Genomic DNA, 23,641 nt, shown 5'->3' on the forward strand with positions numbered 1-23,641 from the left:
AACTATTCATGAGTTTCAGTCATTTCTTACACAGCCCCTGAATTCTCAGTAAAGTAGTTTGCACACTAACAAGCATTTTCCTGAATCTGATCTCTGTTCATGGGGACAGAGGCCAATATTAGGCTGCAAAAAGAAAGAAAAAGAAGGTCCTTTACATCTCTATCTACCATTGCAGAGTCCACAGGATACCTGGCTCCTCCCTTAAAGACCCTACTCACTACCAACAAACTGTGTTCACACTCCCAGCCTCTTGCTGGAGGTGTAGAAGTGTGTGACTGAAGAACTCTTTCTTCCTGCCATCAGACTCCTAAACACCTGACAGGAGTTTGTAAACTTGTTTTACCTCCATCTATATTCCTCTGTTTGCACACATGCAATTGCACACTCACTGCTGTCTACTGCACGTGCAGCTGAGGTAGCATTCTAGATTGATATTTACATAGTATTTGATTTGATTTGTATATATTTATATAAAAATAGCATATATTTTTTTAAAATGTTATATTCCTATTATTTTATAACCTATTATAACCATCCGTTATTCTATTTATCTAATTTATTTGATTTTCTTTATTTGACATCTCCTGCTGATTGATTGAAGGACCTGAAGGGGCAGCAATACGCCTTTTGTTGAGTCTGCCGGAAATCCAAGAAGAAGAAGCAGCGGCAGTCGAAGAAGAAGAACTGTAAACAAACTAAAGTGAGGCGGCGTTTGTGTTTAGTTTTTAGGTTTTAACAGAAGATGGAGGCACTCAGCAGGCGGGCTCTGGACCTGTTTTACTCCGCGGTAAATTTTCTTTATTTATTCTATTGACTTCTCAGTCACCGGGACTAGACGCGGTAACCGTTAGCAACAAGCTACAGCCTGGAAACAGTAAAGCTAGCGAGGAAGACACTAACAAGCTGATATTTAACATCATAAAGACCAAAAATAAATGCATAAAATTTTTCACTCACATCAAAAATAGAACACGTAGAACATTGGAATGCCTGTTTGATTGTGAAAACACAAAATTACCGACATGTAACAAATTGCTTTATCGTGTGCGTTTATTGTGGTTCAGTTTTTGTTTATTACGTACGACAGGAAAACAGTCATAGTCTGAATGTCAGCATCATGTGAGTTTGTCACAGAAAAGTTGTGTGTGATCTTATACACTCATCAGCCTCAACTCATATTAGGTACAACTTGCTGGTTGGACATGAGCTGCTTTAACTCTTCGTGGAACAGATTCAATTGTCCAAAACGTGTTTAAAAATGCTGCTTAGAGCACGTTTAACCATCTTTCCAAGGTTTGAAGTCCTTCTGAATCAAGTCTCTCTCCGGCCTTCAGGTATTGCTGGCAGTTGTGGTTTTGTCCTGGTCTTATGTGATCTACGCCAGCAGGATCGCCTCCGTTTGGCTGCTGGAACAGAGGACGCGTCGTTGAGGCAAGACTGACCGTGCGTCAGAGTGCAAGCGTACAGGTCTGTGTTCTGGTCATGATGACATGTGGTATCATAAATAAAGTCATCTCCACGGACACCTGCACAGTGTAAAGGGTGTAAACTGTGGTATTGTTCAAAGCACAAAGTGAGCGTCATGCATAAAAGACAAAGCATGTTAGGAAGAGCTCTTTTAGCTGCTGGTACAAATGGGAGAAACAGACCCTGTTTCCTTGCTCATATGAACACCTCACTGCTCTTTTCACATCCCTTTAAACCCAGCCAGGTTGAAGTCACTGCAGCACCACCAGGGGTCAGTATATGAACTGTGATCTGCTGCAGATCTCAGGCTTCAGTCAGATTTTTGCTTAACTTTTTAAATTTGCTAATTAAAGTTCCTAACTGAATGACATGACCCTAAATATGAGCCTGGTTGTGGGTTAGATTCTCTAGGTACATAACAAAAGACCCTTTAGTGCTTGCCTCCTTTAGTGGAGTTGAAGCTTGAAGATCAGGCTGGTCATTTGTCCCCGCACGATAGGATGTTGTAGGATTTTTTTTCCTAAAGTCTACAGTCGTTTGTTTAGTTGTGGATGTATTAGTGTGTCTGGAAGGACTTTCTTTGAAGTGAAGTTCTTTGGTTTCAGAAGGTTAAACCTGTTCCTCCTGCTCTGGTCTCAGGCTGATGGACCCCTTTGAGCCCTCGTTCCAGAGGTTCAGACCTGAACATATGGTGACTGTTCAGGTAGGAGAGGACAGAAGCGGCTGAAAGCACCAGAGGTTTCCAGGAGGTCAGATCTGAAAGGAGACGACACAACAACCAAAAACTGGTTTAAAAGTGGGAAAAGACGGCGTAATGAGAGAAACAATGAAGACGAGCTCCGAACTTGAGCGGGTTCTATGGGGACTGCGTTTAGCCCACAACACAGTAAAACCCACAACATCCACTCTGATACTTTATGTTGTAATTACTGCTGAGTAACTTAGAGTAATTGAAGCTGGATTAATGACTTCTTGGGCAGTCAGACCAGATCTCTCTCTTTAATTGAGACTTTTATACATTGTCCCACATCTGTCTCACATTTTGACTTCTTCTGCACTTTTTCTAAAGTGTGGCTTTTACCCAGTGCATATCAAGGGAAGGCTTTTTTATATGTGTCAAATAAAGATTAGCCTGTTTAATGTTGCGAATATTACAAATTACCAGAAAGTCATAAGATTTTCACATTTTAGTGATTATGATTGGAACCACCACAAATGAAATGGAGTGTCAGTATTTTAGAATCAAAATAGTGTTTTTGTTGTAGTTGTTTTGATTTTGCACGGAAGCAAGTCTGGTGTGAGGTGACACAGTATGCTGTGCCACAACTGACTAAAGATAGCTAAACTCTGGTGTACTTTTTATTGACATAATCTATGGATACATCACTACTGACACCCACAGACAGTTTCAGTTGGAACAGCAGGAGTATGTAAAGACTATCACATGAGCGCCCTTTAAATCTTATTATATTTACTTAAAAAAAGAATTGGGAAAATTGCATTCACATATATTGGATTACCTCCCAGCATTTTTAACACTTTGTCCCACACTTACACATATCATTTATTGGGATCTGGTCAGCCAATCAGGAATCTGTACTTTTTTTGTCTTATAATCACAATAAAAATGCTCCAACAACATAAACAGGGTCCAGGGGTCCAATTCAGGAACTCCAATTAGCTGAGGTGAAGCTTAGCCGCCTGTGTCATCATCCACCTGTCAGTCAAAGAGGCCACACCCCAATAATGCAAACTTTAAACCTTAATATAATTTAAACAGATGACTTATAAAAAATTCACCCTCCCTTAGAGTTGTTAAGAAGAGGGGAATTAGCTATAGGGTTCAAAACCTTTATTGTAGCAGGGTGTAAATATGTTTGTTTGTCTTGTAAAGTCAGATGTTTTAACACAGTCACTCTAGTGGACATTAGAGGAACTGCAGGCTTTACATTCACAAAGTTATTTATTCAGTACCTGTAATTCTATAACTAGACACTACGGCTGAATCACCAAAAAGTTTTCTGCAGTTTTTTTTAATGTTTGTTTTTTAAAATTCAATTTAAACTCCCAAGTGTGAACTTCCCTAAGGTCTAAATGTGTCTTTAACATTGGGAAACCTGATGGTCTGATGCTTTGTTTGTAGTTTAATATTACCTGATCTACCTCTAAATTAATGTAAAAGCAATGAAAAACGAGTATCTGGTCATTTTTCTGTATATTTCAACATTAAAGATTAGTTTCTTCAGCTCATGTGTGTTGAGATGTTTCATTTTCATGCCACCAGGGTTGAACAGATTTATGTTAAACAGAAGCAGGGATAATAATGGAGACGTGTGTCCTCTGATGTATTCAGTAAATAAACCTCAGACACACACACAGGAGGTTGATTTGGAAGGAAGAGGTTTGCTCTTTGATGTGTGCCCTCAGATATGTAAATGCTCTTAACAGAATGGGTGAGTGAGGGCAAGTGAGGTAAGGAGAGAATGAGAAGCAGAGAGAGGGGGTTCTCTTTATGTAAATACTCATTCTGTTATCAAAAACCACTTCAAGCACACACACACCTTCTGTCATCTGTAATTAAAATCCTGCTCATCGTGTCTCCATCTGCTCTCGTGTTTAGGGCCCCGAGACCTTTTCATGGAAAATTAAAAACATTGATGGGAATGTGGGCACGATCCCACCTGCCAGAAAGATCCAGAGCCCTCTGGAAACCACTGGAAATATGTGATAAATGTGAGGGGGGTGCATAAGGGTCTCCTAGGAACTACAAGTGGCGTCTGGAGTCTAAACAGAGTCTTTCTCAGTTAGGTAAAACACTTGTTGACCTACTTATTAATTAACCAAGGTGGTATAGTTCCAAACGTATTTGGACAGAGGCAAATGTTTTGCTTCTTTTTCCTTCTACATCACCAAAAATCTATTTGAAATCAAGAAAAGAAGTACTGAAGTGTTGGTGTGTTCACATGTGTTTGCAGCCCTTCGTGCTTTTTAGTTTTCGTGTTCAGCAGTGAAATACAGCATGTTGAGATCAGTTGGTGTACTCAGCTGCTTTCCAATAGTCTTCACTTTCAGAGTGCTGATTCAGGGGATTTTTGTCCGTCTAACCCAGCCTGTATGATTTGCATCTCAACTGTCTCTTATGAAGTCTTCATGATACATTACTGACATGTCAAGTCTTCTTTTAGCTGGATGTTATAAAAGGCTTTTATTTTATTACAATGGAAAAGATTCTGTGATCGTCCACCACTTTTGTATTCCCTTCTTCTTGGTGCTCTTGCAGCCTGTTGATTTCATCTTTCACCTGTAATGATGCCTCTTTGAACTCCATACAGCATTACTGTGAATGCAAAACTAGCCACCCATTCGATTATGGATTTAAATCAAAGTGTTGAATTTTTAAATTGAACACATAGAATTAAATCCAGTTTATCTCCTTAACCTGTTTGGAATTAATCAGAAATGAAACGACACCTTGTAAGGACATGTTATGTTTTTGAGGTTTGGTTACTGTTTTGATCTTTTCCTGATTTTTGTAGTCAGTTCATGTGCATCTCCAAAAAATCTTTTTTTGAAATACAGCATTTTTACATTTTATATTTTGATATTGATGGCCATTAACGTGCACTGTTTCTATTTAATTTAAAAAAAAAATAATACATGGTTGCACTGAGTCCATTGGATGATGAATACCTGTTAAATTAGCACGATGTCCTCTGAAGTGAGAGGTCACTGCTCTGCATGCTGGAAAGAAAAAGCGAGCTGCCTTCTGCAGCTGTGCTTGTATTCAAACCTCACATGCAGATGAGCCATAAAACACACAAGCACTCGTGTGAGGCTGCAGGACTCTGTTTATTCACTCGCTATCAGGCACTTTGTATACACACACAGCATGTAGAAGTAAATCATGAAATATATATTCCTTTTTGATAAGACACACGGGAGTAGGATGTCTTCACAAGTTGTAGGTCAAAATTATTTGAAGCATTTCAGTCAGGTTTCAGGACTAATCACAGTCAAGAAACAGCGTTAGTGAAGGTTACAGAGAGAGAGCATATATCTCCAATATTGGCTTGTCTTTATTGGCTCCCTGTTAAATCCAAAATCAAATTAAAATTCATCTCAGGAGATAGAAGCTAAAAATCTGTAAGTAACACTTTTTAATCAGATATGTCATCAAGTCAGTGAAACATCTGGGATATTGATCTGGTCTGGCAAGTTTCAGCTGCTTTGGTGCACTAGAGGGGCAACAATGAGGCATCCCTCAAAACAGGAATGCTTTTACAGGTGGAGGCCACTGGCAATTTCTCCGTCCTCATTTTTTCTGACTGTTTTTTCACTAGTTTTCTATTTGGGTAGGCTCAGTGTCACTATTGATAGCATGAGTTGATACCTGAACCCTGCAGAGTTTGCACTGGTAGTCCAAGTCCTCCAGGGCAGAACATCAATTTGTCCAACTGACAGAAGGTTTGCTGTCTCCCAGCACAGTCTCAAGAGCATGGAGGAGATTCCAGGAGACAGGCTCTTTCCACACTAGGAGAGCTGGACAGAGCCATAGATTGCCCTAAACCCTTTAGCAGGAAGGGTTTCTTCACCTTTCTATACAGTGGCTTGCAAAAGTATTTGGCCCCCTTGAACTTTTCCACATTTTTTCACATTACAGCCACAAACATGAATCAATTTTATTGGAATTCCACGTGAAAGACCAACACAAAGTGGTGTAAACGTGAGAAGTGGAACGAAAATCATACATGATTGCAAACATTTTTTACAAATAAATAACTGCAAAGTGGGGTGTGTGTAATTATTCAGCCCCCTGAGTCAATACTTTGTAGAACCACCTTTTGCTGCCATTACAGCTGCCAGTCTTTTAGGGTTTGTCTCTACCAGCTTTGCACATCTAGAGACTGAAATCCTTGCCCATTCTTCTTTGCAAAACAGCTCCAGCTCAGCCAGATTAGATGGACAGCGTTTGTGAACAGTAGTTTTCAGATGTTGCCACAGATTCTCGATTGGATTTAGATCTGGACTTTGACTGGGCCAGTCTAACACATGGATATGTTTGGTTTTAAACCATTCCATTGTTGCCCTGGCTTTATGTTTAGGGTTGTTGTCCTGCTGGAAGGTGAACCTCCGCCCCAGTCTCAAGTCTTTTGCAGACTCCAAGAGGTTTTCTTCCAAGATTGCCCTGTATTTGGCTCCATCCATCTTCCCATCAACTCTGACCAGCTTCCCTGTCCCTGCTGAAGAGAAGCACCCCCAGAGCCTGATGCTGCCACCACCATATTTGACAGTGGGGATGGTGTGTTCAGAGTGATGTGCAGTGTTAGTTTTCCACCACACATACGTTTTGCATTTTGACCAAAAAGTTCCCTTTTGGTCTCATCTGACCAGAGCACCTTCTTCCACATGTTTGCTGTGTCCCCCACATGGCTTATGGCAAACTGCAAACAGGACTTATTATGGTTTTCTGTTAACAATGGCTTTCTTCTTGCCACTCTTCCATAAAGGCCAACTTTGTGTAGTGCACGACTAATAGTTGTCCTATGGACAGATTCCCTCACCTGAGCTGTAGATCTCTGCAGCTCGTCCAGAGTCACCATGGGCCTCTTGGCTGCATTTCTGATCAGCGCTCTCCTTGTTCGGCCTGTGAGTTTAGGTGGACGGCCTTGTCTTGGTAGGTCTACAGTTGTGCCATACTCCTTCTATTTCTGAATGATTGCTTGAACAGTGCTCCGTGGGATGTTCAAGGCTTGGGAAATCTTTTTGTAGCCTAAGCCTGCTTTAAATTTCTCAATAACTTTATCCCTGACCTGTCTGGTGTGTCCTTTGGACTTCATGGTGTTGTTGCTCCCAATATTCTCTTAGACAACCTCTGAGGCTGTCACAGAGCAGCTGTATCTGTACTGACATTAGATTACACACAGGTGCACTCTATTTAGTCATTAGCACTCATCAGGCAGTGTCTATGGGCAACTGACTGCACTCAGACCAAAGGGGGCTGAATAATTATGCACACCCCACGTTTCAGTCATTTATTTGTAAAAAATGTTTGGAATCATGTATGATTTTCGTTCCACTTCTCACGTGTACACCACTTTGTGTTGGTCTTTCACGTGGAATTCCAATAAAATTGATTCATGTTTGTGGTTGTAATGTGACAAAATGTGGAAAAGTTCAAGGGGGCCGAATACTTTTGTAAGCCGCTATACAGTGGGGCAAAAAAGTATTTAGTCAGCCACTGATTGTGCAAGTTCCCCCACTTAAAATGATGACAGAGGTCAGTAATTTGCACCAGAGGTACACTTCAACTGTGAGAGACAGAATGTGAAAAAAAAAAAAAATCCATGAATCCACATGGTAGGATTTGTAAAGAATTTATTTGTAAATTAGGGTGGAAAATAAGTATTTGGTCACCTCAAACAAGGAAAATCTCTGGCTCTCACAGACCTGTAACGTCTTCTGTAAGAAGCTTTTCTGTCCCCCACTCGTTACCTGTATGAATGGCACCTGTTTGAACTCATCATCTGTATAAAAGACACCTGTCCACAGCCTCAAACAGTCAGACTCCAAACTCCGCCATGGCCAAGACCAAAGAGCTTTCGAAGGACACCAGGAAAAGTATTGTAGACCTGCACCAGACTGGGAAGAGTGAATCTACAATAGGCAAGCAGCTTGGTGTGAAAAAATCAACTGTGGGAGCAATCATCAGAAAATGGAAGACATACAAGACCACTGATAATCTCCCTCGATCTGGGGCTCCACGCAAGAGCTCATCCCGTGGGGTCAAAATGATCATGAGAACGGTGAGCAAAGATCCCAGAACCACACGGGGGGACCTGGTGAATGACCTGCAGAGAGCTGGGACCAAAGTAACAAAGGTCACCATCAGTAACACACTACAACGGCAGGGAATCAAATCCCGCAGTGCCAGACGTGTTCCGCTGCTGAAGCCAGTGCATGTCCAGGCCCGTCTGAAGTTTGCCAGAGAGCACATGGATGATACAGCAGAGGATTGGGAGAATGTCATGTGGTCAGATGAAACCAAAGTAGAACTTTTTGGTATAAACTCAACTCGTCGTGTTTGGAGGAAGAAGAATACTGAGTTGCATCCCAAGAACACCATACCTACTGTGAAGCATGGGGGTGGAAACATCATGCTATGGGGCTGTTTTTCTGCCAAGGGGACAGGACGACTGATCCGTGTTAAGGACAGAATGAATGGGGCCATGTATCGTGAGATTTTGAGCCAAAACCTCCTTCCATCAGTGAGAACTTTGAAGATGAAACGAGGCTGGGTCTTCCAACATGACAATGATCCAAAACACACCGCCCGGGCAACAAAGGAGTGGCTCCGTAAGAAGCATTTGAAAGTCCTGGAGTGGCCTAGCCAGTCTCCAGACCTCAACCCCATAGAAAATCTGTGGCGGGAGTTGAAAGTCTGTGTTGCTCGGCGACAGCCCCAAAACATCACTGTTCTCGAGAAGATCTGCATGGAGGAATGGGCCAAAATACCAGCTACTGTGTGTGCAAACCTGGTAAAGACCTATAGTAAACGTTTGACCTCTGTTATTGCCAACAAAGGTTATGTTCCAAAGTATTGAGTTGTATTTTTGTTATTGACCAAATACTTATTTTCCACCCTGATTTACGAATAAATTCTTTACAAATCCTACCATGTGGATTCATGGATTTTTTTTTTTCACATTCTGTCTCTCACAGTTGAAGTGTACCTCTGGTGCAAATTACTGACCTCTGTCATCATTTTAGGTGGGGGAACTTGCACAATCGGTGGCTGACTAAATACTTTTTTGCCCCACTGTAAGTAGCAGGATGAACACTGCCAGCAGGCTGCTAGTGTGAATGTCTCTGATCAAACAATCACAAACAGACTTCATGAGTGTTGCCTGAGAGCACAACATCCTCTAGTGGTTCCTGGACTCCCTGCCTGACACCCTGGAACCCGATTGGCATTTTCCACAGAATACCAGAATCGGCACGTCCACCACTGGTGCACTGTGATTTTCACAGAGAGCAGGTTCATCCTGAACACATGTGACAGATGTGAAAGTGTCTGGAGAGGCCGTGGAGAATGTTATGGTGTGCGTGAAATTGATCACCATGACTGTTTTGGTGGTGGGTCAGTGATGGTCTGGTGAGGCATATCCATGGAGGAACGCACTGTCCTCTACAGCAGGGCTGCCCAATCCCAGTCCTCGAGATCTACTATCCTGCAGCTTTTAGATGCATCCCTACTCCAACACAGCTGAATCAAATGGTGTGATTACCTCTTCAGCATGCCATCAAGTTTGGCAAAGGCCTGATAACAAGCCATTCAGTTGATTCAGGTGTGTCAGAAGAAGGGTGCGTCTAAAAGCTGCAGGACGGTAGCTCTCGAGGACTGGGATTGGGCACCCCTGCTCTACAGGCTAGGTGACGAATTTTAATTCCCAGCAAACAATGTGGCATCCTTGTGTTCCTAACATGTTACCCTTATCAGTATGGAGATGCAGAAAGATTTTTTCCCCATTGAGATGTGACATGTTTTCAAAGTGTTCATATATTTTTTTGGAACAGTATAGTTAAGGTTGGATCAGGTGACCCTGAATCCTCCCTTTTTTATGCTGCATAGGCTTAGGCTGCTTTCACTCTGTTTATGCACCTCTCTGCATTAAATCATCAGTAATTATTAATCTGGCTCTCTTACACAGTGTAATTATTGTCCTGTCTTCCTCCCCTCAACCCTAACAAGTTAAGGCAGATGGCCTCCCTGAGCCTGGTTCTGCTGGAGGTTTCTTCCTGTCAAAAAGAGAGTTTTTCCTTCCCAAGTGCTTGATCATTGGAGATTGTTTTATTGCTGGAGTTTTCTCTCATATTGTAGGGTCCTTACCTTAGAATACAGGATGGTTTGAGATGACTCTTGTTGTGATTTGGTGCTATATAATGAAACAGAGTGTAATTAAGTACAATCATTGACCAGGTTTAATGAAGTAATTAATTTGGTAATCTTGGGAGGGTCAAATGCACTTACTAACAGTGTTGGTCAAGTTACTTGAAAAAAGTAATCAGTAACTAATTTCTGATTACCTCCCCAAAAAAGTAATCCCGTTACTTTACTGATTACTTATTTTCAAAAGTAATTAATTACTTAGTTACTTTTTAAAAACACGATTTACAACCTGAAGAGGTGATAAAGCGATAGATCTTTCAGCCCAATTCTACTTTTTCTGCATAATCCATCATACAAAATGTAATCAAATGGAAAAGTCTCTTTTTAAAACTTGTTTTATCAGTTTTAATCTTTTAACTTTATGCATCAAGCAAAAATTTAATTATATGCAACGTTGAAATTTGTTTAACATTTAAACCTATTTTCTGCACATTCCAGCACATAAAATAAAATATTTTTTGTGTTTACACTCACTCTTTCAAATAGATGCAAGTAAAACACAGCAGACAATAAATAAAGTCAAAGACTCAGCGGTCCTGTTGCTCTATTTTCACCTGTAAAGCAGGAGTGGGGTAGGCGGAGGTTTACCCTGGTGCAGGTGAGCCGCAGAGGTCAGTGGAAGAATCCGCGAGTTTCTCTGTGAGTTTCCCATTACATGGTAGCGCACTCGGTGCTTGCTTGGAAGTTTAGGGGTTTTTTTCACTGTAAAAAGAAGTTTTTCTTCCCACGCACAACGGACGCTAATGTTTTTGTCACTTTTTATGGAATCAAACTTAAAGTAATTTCAGTACTTCCACACTTTAAACGCTGCACGCTCATACTCTCTCCGCACTCGATATATTATCCATTGTTGATCTGCACACAGCTGTTGCCACAAACGTCGCACTCGCTTACATCACTGTCATGAGACATTCTCGCAAAAAAATCACGGTTTTAGTAACGCAGTAACGCAGCGTTCCTACGGGAAAGTAACGGTAATCTAATTACCGTTTTTGCAATAGTAATCCCTTACTTTACTCATTACTTGAAAAAAGTAATCGGATTACAGTAACGCGTTACTGCCCATCTCTGCTTACTAAATATTAAAAATCTACTTTTCTTAACTCTCCACCTATATTTTTGGCCAAAATAAAAATTATTTCTGAACAAAGCCACAAAACCCAACAGCTGTGAGTAAAATGCAGTTTGTCACTTTATGTCTGTAGACAGGAGAGTCTGGAACTGGGAACTCATCTATTCTCCCTCAGAGCCTCTTCTTCTTCATGTCCGCCAGTTGTCATGTCAGCCATCTTTGACACAAAAAAGTAAACAGACCACATCGCCTCCATCTCTTTAAGTCTTCCATCTGCTCAACAACGTGACATGAATATTCACACAGAACATTCGTGACAAAAGGTGCTGATTAACCAGCCGGTGTGAAGTGTCTGAGTATGAAACTAACTGGGAGGAGAAAGAAATGGATGGAATAATATAATTGGTTTGATTTTATTAATGCCTTTAGAGAAAAACCTCTGTGTTGGTTTATTGTTGAGTATTTCATGGATATCACCATTTTAACTGTTGACCTATTTTATTTTGAAATATTACACAAATGCTATAAAAACTAAAAACTAAACTATAATTATGTTCACTCCAGTATGTTTGTGGGCTGACTTTTGTGTCTCGTTTCTAATAATATTTCTATTATTCCAAGTGTTTTACAGAAAAAAATAGGAGAAAAAAAATCTAAGATTTGATTAAAAACATAAAAATAAAACTGAAACAGGCAAACGGGACAAAACATAAAACCAACATGGCCACATGTTAAATGTTCATGAACCACAGGCGCTAAAGAAAACACTGGCAAGTACCACCAAAAGTCTTTGAAGTCAAAATGTCTGCTTTTCAGGTTTGAAATCACAGAGTCCCTGTTTTTCATGAAGCATATGCAGTGTTTGAGATCATGAATGGAACTTTACAAAAAGGGCTGGTTTTGCAAAACCTTGTGCCATGATTGCGAAAGCCCCAGCGAGTCGATTGCAGATTGTCTTTGATTGTGTTTGAATCTGTGTGACTGTGATTTGAAGGTAAACAGTGACCTAGAAAGGTCCATAAAACGAGTAACTGCAGTCTAGACACAAAAGAGTTCAAGAACTTCCTCCAGCAGTTCTTTAAATTATGACAGGGTTGCTCTAGTCTCACAAGAGGGACTGAATGTATTAAAAGAATATGCAGAAACTTCAGCAAAACTTCCCGTGAACACAGGATGTATTTATTCAGCATTAATGTCAGTTTGAGTTTTTGTGCACAGTCCAACAAACAACACAAACTAATAGCAGTAAAATATACATGCAGTATTCTGAACTGCAGTATTCTGCCTTTCACTTGTAAACAAATTTAAGACAAAACATCGAAGAAGAAACAAAGTAACTCATTGGTTCAGACCAGGTGCTGTCTTCATCTAAAAGCATCCCTGGTGTCACATTAAAATTCTATACATAAACTTTTCATCCTCATAGTCGACTAATGGGAAAGTGCTTCTTCACAAAAACATAATAACAGCATAGAATATAGTAAAACATAAACTATCAGGCGAAGATTTGACTGGAGTGAAAAACATAGCAAATGGCAAAATTTAGACTAAGATTATTCTGTTTTTCAGTTTCGTTGAACATTCCTCGGTGGATTATTGAGATCCACCGGGTGACCATACATGTGAAATGTAGCACACAACACAGTAATGTATTCTTCTTAGGCTAACAGTGAGGACATCACAACAAAAGATAGATCCACAGTTTGCGGTTCAGGCTGGGTCCAGGAGAAGATCGTCATTCAGATACCCCGGTATTGATGAATACAGCTCTTGCTTCTTCTCTGCTTCCTCTTCTGTCTCCGTGGTGATAAGTTTGGCTGTCTTTGGGTCTGCAATGATGTCCTTGGAGACCAGAGAAGTCTTCTTCCCTTCCAACCAGTAAGTAACCATGTCACCTTTACCCTGAAGAAATTAATCAGGTCCAGAGTGTTAACTGGGCAGCTCCCAGTTTTACCTTAACTGGACTCCAATGGGAGTGTACAGCTCACCTTGACCTGAAGTGTTCCTCTGCACTCCAACACGTAGCCACCAATCTCTTCCAGTAGGTAAAAGACACTGGAGCTGCACTGGATCTTCAGGGCTGCAAAAATGGAACATACCAGCTTGTTTCACCCCAAGAAGAAGAAAGTTAAGTCTGTGTCCAGTAACCAGCATTTGTTCCAGTAATAATTAGTCATACTCTTATTAGGTCCTGCAGTCTTACCAACGCTTGTTGACTCCATCCTCGATGCTGTGTTCACTGTATCTCCAAACAGGCAGTAACGAGGCATCTTTGTCCCAACCACCCCTGCCACCACTGGACCTAAAAGGACTCAGAAGAGTCACGGGTGGAAAAATGATTTAACAAAATTTTTTAATTACAGTGGCTTAGTAGCTTGTATACCGGAGTGTATCCCAGCTCGTATCTGCAGCTGAGTGTTGGGTTTATGGGGGATCCTGAAGGTGCGACAGACGCCCACCAGATCCAGAGCCATGCTGGCGATCTCTGAGGCGTGGAGTATCCCGTTCTCCTGTGGAACACCAGAGACCACCATATCTACACAAAAACAAACAAACAAAAAACAACAATCAAGTAAAAAGATTTCACAGGACACTATAGAGTCTTGTGAAAAACCAAGTACACCTTTATTGCTTCCACTTATGAGCAAGTGGGTAAGACGGAGCCAGATGCTGCTAACATAAGAGAGCAACATCCCAGAAAATTAACCACGAGGTCGGACCAAGGTCAGTTTTGAGAGAAATTAACAAAACCGAAAGAGCTACATCTTTGACTCTACCGGCTTCAGTTAGCATTTTAAATCTTTTAGTTCATGGCAGTACAATTAGAAAAAAGACCAAACAAGTGTGGCTTGTTTGGAAAGGCTGCCCGGAAATGAGCTATATATTTATATAGCTATATATTACCATGTGTGTCACTCACATGCGTCTCCGATGGTTTCTACCTTGTAGACATCGTAATTGTCAATGATGTCATCGAAAGTTGTGTAGAGCTTGTTAAGGAAGTCCACGACCTGGTAAGGAGTGCTGCTGCTGGACAGCTGGGTGAAGCCCACTATATCACTACACAAACACACACATACCATCCTTTATTGTGGTGGCTGTAAAAATATAGAAAAGTAGAATAGAATCCATAGAAATTTATTTAGCTCATGTGGTTGCTACAAACCAGCATTATTAGCCTCATCTGACTAAAGACCCCACAGGTTTTCAACTCTAGTCTATCTTTACCTGAAGTAGATGGTAGCACTGACATAGCTCTGAGCTTGGGAAGGTTTTCCCTGACGGAGGTCATCAGCAACCTGTTTGGGAAGCATACCTGAACCACAAACATACAAATGTCAGTAAAAGGCGAGTTTTAACTGGTCGGAGATATAGAGAATTGTATAATCTGCATACAAATAAATGTTTTCTGGATGAAAATGTGTGTAATAAATGTGAAACAGAATCATCCTACTAACCTAGTAACACATTAGTATGTGTGTGTGTTTGTGGGTCATACTGTATAGCAGCCTATCAGTTTTCTGTTTCTCATGCATCAGATCCTGAGTCCGCTCAGCCACCAACACCTCCAGATGTTTGCTGTATTTCTCCATCTGAAACAGACAAAAGAAAAAAGCTTTACATATACAGTATATAGCATTGATGTAATTTAACATATGATATTACATGAGAACATGGTACAGTGCACAGTTTGTTACTATAGTAATAACATATAATGATTATTGGACTGTCCACTGTATTGACAGAGTTTGTTTTTACCAGGTTCATCATCATGTCCACTGGGCTGGTTTTGATGGGGTTAATTCGATGCACAAACTTCTTGATCTGTTCAAAGGTAGGTCTGTGGGTAGGGTTATGAGAGCGACATCGCCGAATCAGCTACGGAAACACAGGTGGGTCAAAAGAGCAGAACAGCTGAGATGGAATATTCAGTCATCGAGGATCATTCAAAGAAGAAAACATAATTTAAACAAAACATCAACTAGTTCAAGTATACACGACCACAAATGCAAGGAACACCTGACAGCTGTCAGCTACAGACATCCTTCACCCAGTCAAAACATTAACTTGACTGTTCTTCAGAAGTCCAAATCACTCGTTTCAGGTGAAAGTAAATTTAGTGTTTAACTTGGAAAGCAAGGTTTTAGAGTATAAAGGAGTAGTGTAGAGGCACAGAATCCATGATGTTTTAAGTCTGATGTGACGTTTCTGCATTCTGTGATAATTTGGGGTACTTTATCATCTCCTGGTCTTGGTGGTGGTTCATCCACGTGTTTTATCAAAGTCAGCACAGCCCTCTACCAGGAGATTTTAGAACTCTTCATGCTTCAGTTTGGTGACGATATTTATGTACATGCAGATTCCCTCTTCCGAGAGGACTTAACACTTCCACTACTAAGTAGTTAATAAATTGTTTGGTGGTGCCAGAACTACTACCAAACAGTTTGCTAACCATTTTATGACTATGCTTATTTGGGGAGCTAACTCACCTAACCTCAACCTGACAGATTCTACAGCTCGCTGAGAGAAGGAAGATGAGGAAGTTGAAGCTGAGGTGCCACAAGCTGATCACCTTCATGGTACGAATACTGTAATTATTGATGCAGTAATTTGTGTTAAAAGAACTATAACTAAGTTCTGAGTATATAAATGAACACATTTTTTCCTACAAAAGTATGCTTATAACAACCTAGCATACGAACACTATAAATTTTTATTTATTTTATTAATGATAGCACATTTCATACAGCCTGCTTTCAACCATTTCATAACAGTCAGTTTAAAGGGAATGACATACCTCTACATAGTCAGCGGGACAGGGGCAGGTGTTGTCAGCTTTACTGGAGATCAATTCAGGAAGAGGAGGACACCAGGAACACTCGAGGTTTGACTCCTCTGCCTGTAAACCAAAGCATTTTACGAATTTTACTGAGGGAGACCATGAAAGCAGCACAGTTACAGTGAAGGGAAAGGACACTCAGACTGACTTACAGGGACCGGATCACTGCGAGTTGCAATCTCCAGCAGGATGATGGAATAACTGGGAAATTTACATACAGAGAGTATCAACTGATCTATATTTATTTATCAAATTGTGGAGACTGAGCTAAAACTACAGTTTTGCTTTGGTTTAGGGTAAAGGTGAGGGAGGCAGATGGAAGTCTTCGGGGAACTGAGGTGAGTAAGTGAAGGAAATTTAAAGTTAACTCTGTGACCTGAACACATCTCCTGCCAGCGTTGGCTCCGTGTTAGAGTCCTGAAACTCAGGCGGCAAGTACACTTCCAAGAGCCTCTGCTGATAGGTGGAAAGAGGCTCCGCCCCATCGCCCGTGCGGTAGGTTCCCAGACCGTAATCTAATTGGAGATTATATGTAAATAAAAACAATTGTAGATATATAATCAAAAATTTTGCTGCATTCTAGATTATTTTTCAGATCTATTTTAGGATGACAAAAATTAGGTTTAATTAAAATGACAATAAAAAACGGAGATTAGAACAATTCAGAAAGAGATTTCAGTTATAGAAAATGATCTTCACTAAATTAGGAATAAAGCAAACGTTCACTTTCAAAGCTAGTTTATATCTGGTAAGTTTAACAAGTATTTACTGGGTTTTTTTTATTTACACGTATAGTTTTAATACTTTTAGGAACATTCTTTCTGCACGCTCAGATCACCTGTTATTTTGCAGACCCAGCGGTCGTCTAAGACACAGTTTAGAGAATTCAGTCGGCCGTGACAGATCTTATGTTGGTGCAGGTACGACATCCCTCTGGCGATGTCTGTGGCGAAGGAAAACCTGGCAGGCACAAACAGTCATGCATCTAAACAGACCTTATGAGAACCCCAAATGAATTGGAAATGTGTGTGACCAATTAACTTACAAAGACAAACACTTTATGTGTAGTCGCATTATGCCTTAATTACCTCAAGATGTCATTGTACCATAAGCAAGAGTCTGTGTGATTATCTGAGTACCTGAATCCCCAGTTAAGTGGGATCTCCTCGTTAAGAAGGACATCGTTAAGGCTTCCTTTTGGGCAGTACTCTGTCACTATGGCAACATTTGGCACCTCAACACAGCCACCGATAAACTTACACAGGTTGGGGTGATCAAGCTCCCTGGAGACAAACATAAAGACAGAAAGTCAGACTAACATGCTGTGTATTTGCAGTATGAAGGGGATAAGTTTGTATTTGCATCTTACCTGACTTGCTTGACTTCCTGTCTGATGGTTTTGGACAGAGAGAACGTCTTTGTGTGAATCCTTTTGATAGCCACGGTGCGCCCATCACTGGAAAACAAAGTGGCTTTTAACATACATTTCCAAATAATATACCAGGAAGCTGGAGACATTTCTATTGGCGATAGGTATGGATGGTGCTATAACCAGTGTGTGACACAGAAGTGGCAAAGGACAACTTGTGGCTTTGACAAACAAAAATCTTGACCTCTGGGAATCAGGAAAAGATACTTGAAACTGGCCCTGGTGGCCTATCAAAGTATCCGAAATAGCACAGTACAGTTTTATATAAAGACAGACAGGCGGTTATCAGGGGTGCAACAATACTTGTATCGGTATTGAACCGTTCGATACAGTGCTTTCGGTTCGGTACGCATATGTATCGAACAATACAAAAGTTTTAATTTGTTTTATCAAATTTAATCGAGCGCAGATCCACTGAGCGGAGCGCAAGCTAGTGAGACAGAAGCTAACCTCGTTGCAACATAGCAACTGCCTCAACGCTACCCGAAATTGAGCCTCCCCCACCTTCATTCGGATCTGGCGTTTGGAACTATTTTGGTTTTCATGTGAAGCATGACCCTGATGGACAAAAGTAAAACAGTATGTCGGATGTGCCACGCAATGCTCAATTGGTGGGAGCTAGTGTGTTAGCGCACTTAGCTTGTTAACGTGTTGACGCCGTCCAGCCCCACACACGGGGCGATCCGTGGTAACTTGTTAACGGAGATTTGCCGTGTTGTGGCGTTAATGTCATTTTAACGAGTTTAAAGCTGACAGCACTGGTGGGAACACAACGAATATGACTGCACATTTACGCCGACATCATCCTAGTGCAAAGACAAGTGGAAGCAGACAAAAAAAACAACAAGCACGCATGCTACAAACTTTACCCGAGTCATTTAGACAGCCGTTAGCACATGATTCTCCTTATGGGGACCTGATATGTTTAATATGCTGCTGAGAATATAGCCCAGAAGAAGCGTATAGTATAGCTTTTATTTTGGAAAGAGCCATTTCTCTGTAATAAACTCTCTTTTCCAAAGATGAGTGATTTCTTGATCAGACAGATTTATTTATTTTTATTATTTTGTTGTTTCAGCAACATTAAATTTAAAAACGGTACTTTTGAGGTAAAATGTATATTTATAATTTTATTAAATGACAAATTAAAAAGGCATGAACATTTTTTTGTATCGAAAAAAATATCGAACCGTGACACCAAAGTATCAAACCGAACCGTGAATTTTGTGTATCGTTGCACCCCTAGTGGTTACATAGGTAGGCGTACTATATGCCAGTGCAGGTGAACATTGTTTTTCGGGTTCCCAGTTGTCCTGTACAGGTGCTTAGCGCTGATACACAGCTAGTATGACTGTCATTGTTCCCCACTGGTACACTCATTATGCTGCCCATGGTCATGTGCCCCTCTTGATCTGCAGAGAAAAACAGAGTTAAGTTTTAGATTTCTTTCATGTACATAAAATGTATACAAATTTACAGATGTGGGTCCATTTCAAATCATTCTAAATCAGTGCTGTTAATTAAGTTTTTTTGTGGTGCTTTGTGTCCTGCTCTGCACTGTAATGTTTTAGATCTGGTTCATACTCTTTTTGCAGTAATATCTCTCTTGTGCAGCTTTTAGGCAATTCCAGCATACACTCAGAGCCTTTCAGTACTTACTAAGCTACTCTCAGAGTTTTATGTAGACTGTTAAAAGGACCTTGTTTTATTGTAGAGAAGTCGATGATCCAGCTTTCGTCCCACAACATTTTCTGTTTCTGGTACCTTAGCCACTACAAGAGACAGATTTATTTATTTATTTTTAACTGGCAGACTTTTTTTGAGCATATGTGTGTTGTTGTGTGAGTCCTTACCACAGCAGTCATTATGAAGGAGAGGCAGAGCAGACTGAGTGGCAGACCGATGGCAATCTTCGTGGAAGGGGACATAGGGCATTCACCACAGTCAGCTGGACAGGTGGAACAAAACTCCGCCTCCTCACAGACACCATCACCACAGACTTCAAGGGTGAAATTTAAAGATGAAATTGTGACTTATTTACTTTTTTATGGCAACACTATGTTTGGGGTTGACTGACTGCTGGAACCTTATGACATCTTTGCTGCTGGGTTATCAGTATAATCTCTGTCATCAGTGGCCAGAAAATGTTCACATAACAATGACAATATGATCTAATACAGAAGCTTTTGTGCACTCCTTGTTGCACTTCTTATAGTCAAGTCAGGATTTTGAGAGGGGAAAAACATACCCACAGCAGGCAACACGGTGGTTTTGGCCTCCAGGGCAACCTGCATGGTACCGACCCGAATGTGAGCGATGAGTGAGTTTAAGCCAGGATGAAACAGAACCACCTACAAATCAACATGTTAGATTAACTGGCTGTAGACAAAACATCAGCAAAGAATCAGAATGTGAGTATTTAATAGTAACTGAGTGTAGCATCTGCATGCAATTATATTATTTTGTCATTGGGACAGTTATTGACCGTGGCTGCTGGGTCTCTGGGGTCCTCTCAGCCTGGTTGGGGGGCTCCTTTGCCTCCCTCCGGCTGTGTGCCCAGCCCGGAGGCTGCGGTCTGTGACCGGCTCCCGGTGCAGACGGCTCTCTGTTATAATGTTTCCTCACTTGGCTCATGCGAGCCCAGCCCAATTTTTACTCTTTAAGTGTGCGCGTGTGTGTATGTGTGTGTGGGTTGGGGGATATATGTGTATTGAGAGTGTGGGGAGTGAGTTGGAGGGTGGGCTGGGCTGCTTTTAACTATGTAAAGCACTTTGTGCTACATTTTTTCTGTATGAAAAGTGCTTTATAAATAAAGATTGATTGATGATTGATTGATTATAATATTGTAGTATTGCCCTACTTTGAATGAAATAGGTTTGTCTGTACAGAAGCATATGTTACATCTTTTTTCTGCTTAATGTTCTGTATTTAAAGAAACTTGGGCTCCACTTGGGCTCCAGTCACCAGTACAAAAGGCTTCATTTCTGAAGAGACTAGGTCCTAGACTTGAAATAACAGTCAAACCAGAAATTTTGAAAACTGTAAAAGATGCTTTTTGGACAGCTTCCTCTTTTGCAGAAACAATGTAGGGTGTAAATACTAGAATTAAGGAAGAAGAACACTGTCTGTATAAAACAATGGAATAAAAAAGAATAGCAAAATACAGAATTATTCATTCACTTGAAATGACAGCACGAGGGAAAAGGTTAATTTTTCAATGGCTCTGGCTCTGGCTCTAGTGATCCAGTGATTCACTCTTTGTGCTTAAACCAGACAGTTATCATTCCTGCTGAGTTATGCATCAACCTAAATTGCTAAATGCAACCAATGAGATGACCTGTAGGTCCAGTAAGTGTATTAGTATGTTCCTAAAATGTTAGTTTTCCTATTTTAAGTTTTTGTTTCATTGAGAAACTGCTGTACTTTTGAAGACCTCAGTGACCTCATTGCTGGATATGCCCAATCGTGTGTTGTGTATGGATTAATGTAAACTATTTTAAACAATTATTTAGGCTTAATGTTCACTATTACACTTCCATCCAGCCATTTTCTACCGATTATCCAGGTTAGGGTTGTGGGGGCAGCAGTCTGAGCAGAAAAGCCCAGGTTTCCTTCACCACCTCCTCTAGTTTATCCAGAGGGGACACCGAGTTGTTCCCAAGCCATTTGTGAGATATAATCTCTTGAGCAAATCCTGGATCTGCCCTGGTGCCTCCTCCTGATAGGACATAACTGGAATACCTCGCCTACGAGGCATCCAGGGGGCATCAACTGGGTGAACTGGCTCCTTCCAATGTGGCTCTACTCTTATTCTCTGAATTAATTGACCTAAATCCATTTAATCAGTGGTGGAGTTATATTTATTTAGTTTGCCTTGGACCCAGTCACATTAGCTGTTTTCCAGTCTTTGTACTTCTCTCATGTATGACGATTAATATATTCCCAAAATGTTAGTTTTCCTATTTTAAGTTTTTGTTTCATTGAGAAACTGCTGCACTTTTGAAGAGGAACTATGTGAGATATGGACTTATTAAGATAAACTGGCATGTGTGTTACCTTCGCGGTCCAGTTGGTCTGGGTCATCTTCCCAGAGGTCGAGACGGTATGTGTGAAGATTTTTCCATCATCAGGAATCCAGGGGCCACAAATGCTCTCTGTTGTCTGTTAGTGAGGAAAAAACAGAAAACTTTATTTTTATGAGAGAGCTTTTTATCTGTTTACTTATCTGTCAGACATTACATAGATGGACTACATCTAGAAAGTAGATCTGGGAAAAGTAAACGGATCCTAAGGTGTCTTAGACCTGCAGTTTCTCACCACTAAGGGGTGACTACTTTGGGTAGAAAATAAGTGAATATGTCAAGAAGTCTAATAGAAAATGATCCCACTGCTTATGTAATCTGTGACCTCATTAAACACTAGTCTGGTTTATTTATGGCCTCTGTTGCGAGTTTAAAGTTTAACTGAAATCAGCATAATTTAGTAAATTATGGTCCCAATTTTGAGTTAAACTGTGTAAACAGTTTAAGTTTTGGAGCTGACCAACCTTGGGATTAACCTGTATCTCCATAATACTCTATTGTGTGAGGATTGGTGACAAAATTTGCCATACTACGTTTTGCAACTGGATTTTGGAGTTCTCTGTGGATTGTGTTACAGAGAGGAGTGATGAAGACAAGAAGAAGCAGTGCACCATGTATCCCAGCGGGCAGGAGTGGATGTTAGCGTGGTGAATGCAGCAGTTCTCGCCATTTGCATCTTTCCAGTTGGCCGGACATTCGTGATGTTCACAGAACCTCCGAGCTGATTCAGCGTCTTCTATGTCACTGAACACACAGACAAAGCAGACCAGTTTATCTAGTTTATTTTGTTCAGTCTAAAATTATTCTGCTTTATACCCAGTTTAACCAGTTTACCTTTGAGTGAAGACGCGGTTTTGGACGGCCCAGTGGTAGAAAGAGTCCTGGGCGGTCACCGAGTATATGACACTGAATACCTCACCACTCTTTATCAACTCTGGAGGACGAAGAACCCAAGCCATCTCCAGACCTGGACAAGAGCCACAGGATAATAGACAGACAGAGATTTTAGACTGCAATCTTTAAAATAAATAATTTCAGCCTTCACTGGGGAGCTGTAATACTTGTTATTTAATCCCGAGACCAACCAAAATCTCTCTTCAAGACCTACGGTTAATGATTGTATTGTAACTGCCGTCTGTTTTCTCACCTCCACAGTCGATCATGTTGTACTCGTTGGGCCTGTCCAGAGGCCAACAGTCGTACTCGCTGTTGTCCAAATCGTGCCAGCAAAACACCAAACCAACACCACAAACAGACACCTGGAAACCACATGACACGTGTTCAATGACCAAAATTACACCACAAATAAAAAAGGAAAAAGCATCCAGAGAATCATCCGAGGTGCTCACATGATTAAAAACTATGGACCTGAGCTCGTTCCTTTGAATTTAAATATATTAAACTTTAGGCCTGTAAAAAAAGGTGTTTCATATATGATGTCTTACCCAGAACAGAAACCAAAGTCTTTGTTGTTTCTTCATACTGTTGCTGTTGAAAGACAGACAGGTGGACAGGATGGAGACAGGTAGGAAGACTGACTGAGAGTCTCGGACATCTGCAGCTTCTGAGCTGCTCGCTCGCTGTGGAGTCAGAGCTGATGGAGCGGTGGTAGGTAGAGCGAGGCAGGAGACACTAGAGAGAGAGAGAGATTGGATCCCGTATTTCTCCCGTGCGCTGTCAAAGCTGAATTCAATGTTTTACCTAGAGATGGCTACACTTCACTGCCCTCTGGTGGTGGCTGCTGTTACTGCACTGATCTTTAAACATTTACTATTAGCTCAGTTGAGTTTTTCCCTCTCTACAT

At 40.9% G+C, this 23,641-nt stretch overlaps 2 protein-coding genes and 1 long non-coding RNA gene across 4 annotated transcripts in view; 1 reads left to right on the forward strand and 2 right to left on the reverse strand.

The window, feature by feature from the left end:
- The window catches only part of LOC113019455 (deleted in malignant brain tumors 1 protein-like), a 616,212-nt gene that overhangs the window by 559,872 nt on the left and 32,699 nt on the right, over window positions 1–23,641 (reverse strand). The gene's annotated exons all lie outside the window — the stretch shown is intronic.
- On the forward strand, window positions 600–3,717 carry LOC113019494 (uncharacterized). 2 transcript variants are annotated; one of them, XR_003272019.1, is made up of 3 exons: window positions 600–787; window positions 1,335–1,467; window positions 2,073–3,717. It is a non-coding gene; the product is annotated as an uncharacterized LOC113019494 (long non-coding RNA). The 2 variants fall into 2 exon arrangements; XR_003272018.1 differs by having other exon boundaries at window positions 2,107–3,717.
- On the reverse strand, window positions 12,661–23,384 carry LOC113019459 (atrial natriuretic peptide receptor 1). The gene is made up of 23 exons (XM_026163190.1): window positions 23,283–23,384; window positions 22,985–23,096; window positions 22,672–22,804; window positions 22,449–22,581; window positions 21,812–21,916; window positions 20,004–20,106; window positions 19,609–19,754; window positions 19,455–19,527; window positions 19,023–19,167; window positions 17,696–17,782; window positions 17,466–17,609; window positions 17,165–17,286; window positions 16,703–16,841; window positions 16,479–16,527; window positions 16,285–16,386; window positions 15,246–15,365; window positions 14,986–15,079; window positions 14,715–14,802; window positions 14,407–14,546; window positions 13,870–14,022; window positions 13,690–13,788; window positions 13,475–13,566; window positions 12,661–13,388 (listed from the first exon to the last, which is right to left on the reverse strand). Exons 1-23 carry the CDS (start codon window positions 23,316–23,318, stop codon window positions 13,197–13,199), a joined length of 2,607 nt encoding a protein of 868 aa, XP_026018975.1. The 5' UTR covers window positions 23,319–23,384; the 3' UTR covers window positions 12,661–13,196.

This window comes from Astatotilapia calliptera, chromosome 3 (genome assembly GCF_900246225.1).
Source record: "Astatotilapia calliptera chromosome 3, fAstCal1.2, whole genome shotgun sequence".
Lineage (NCBI taxonomy): Eukaryota > Metazoa > Chordata > Actinopteri > Cichliformes > Cichlidae > Astatotilapia > Astatotilapia calliptera.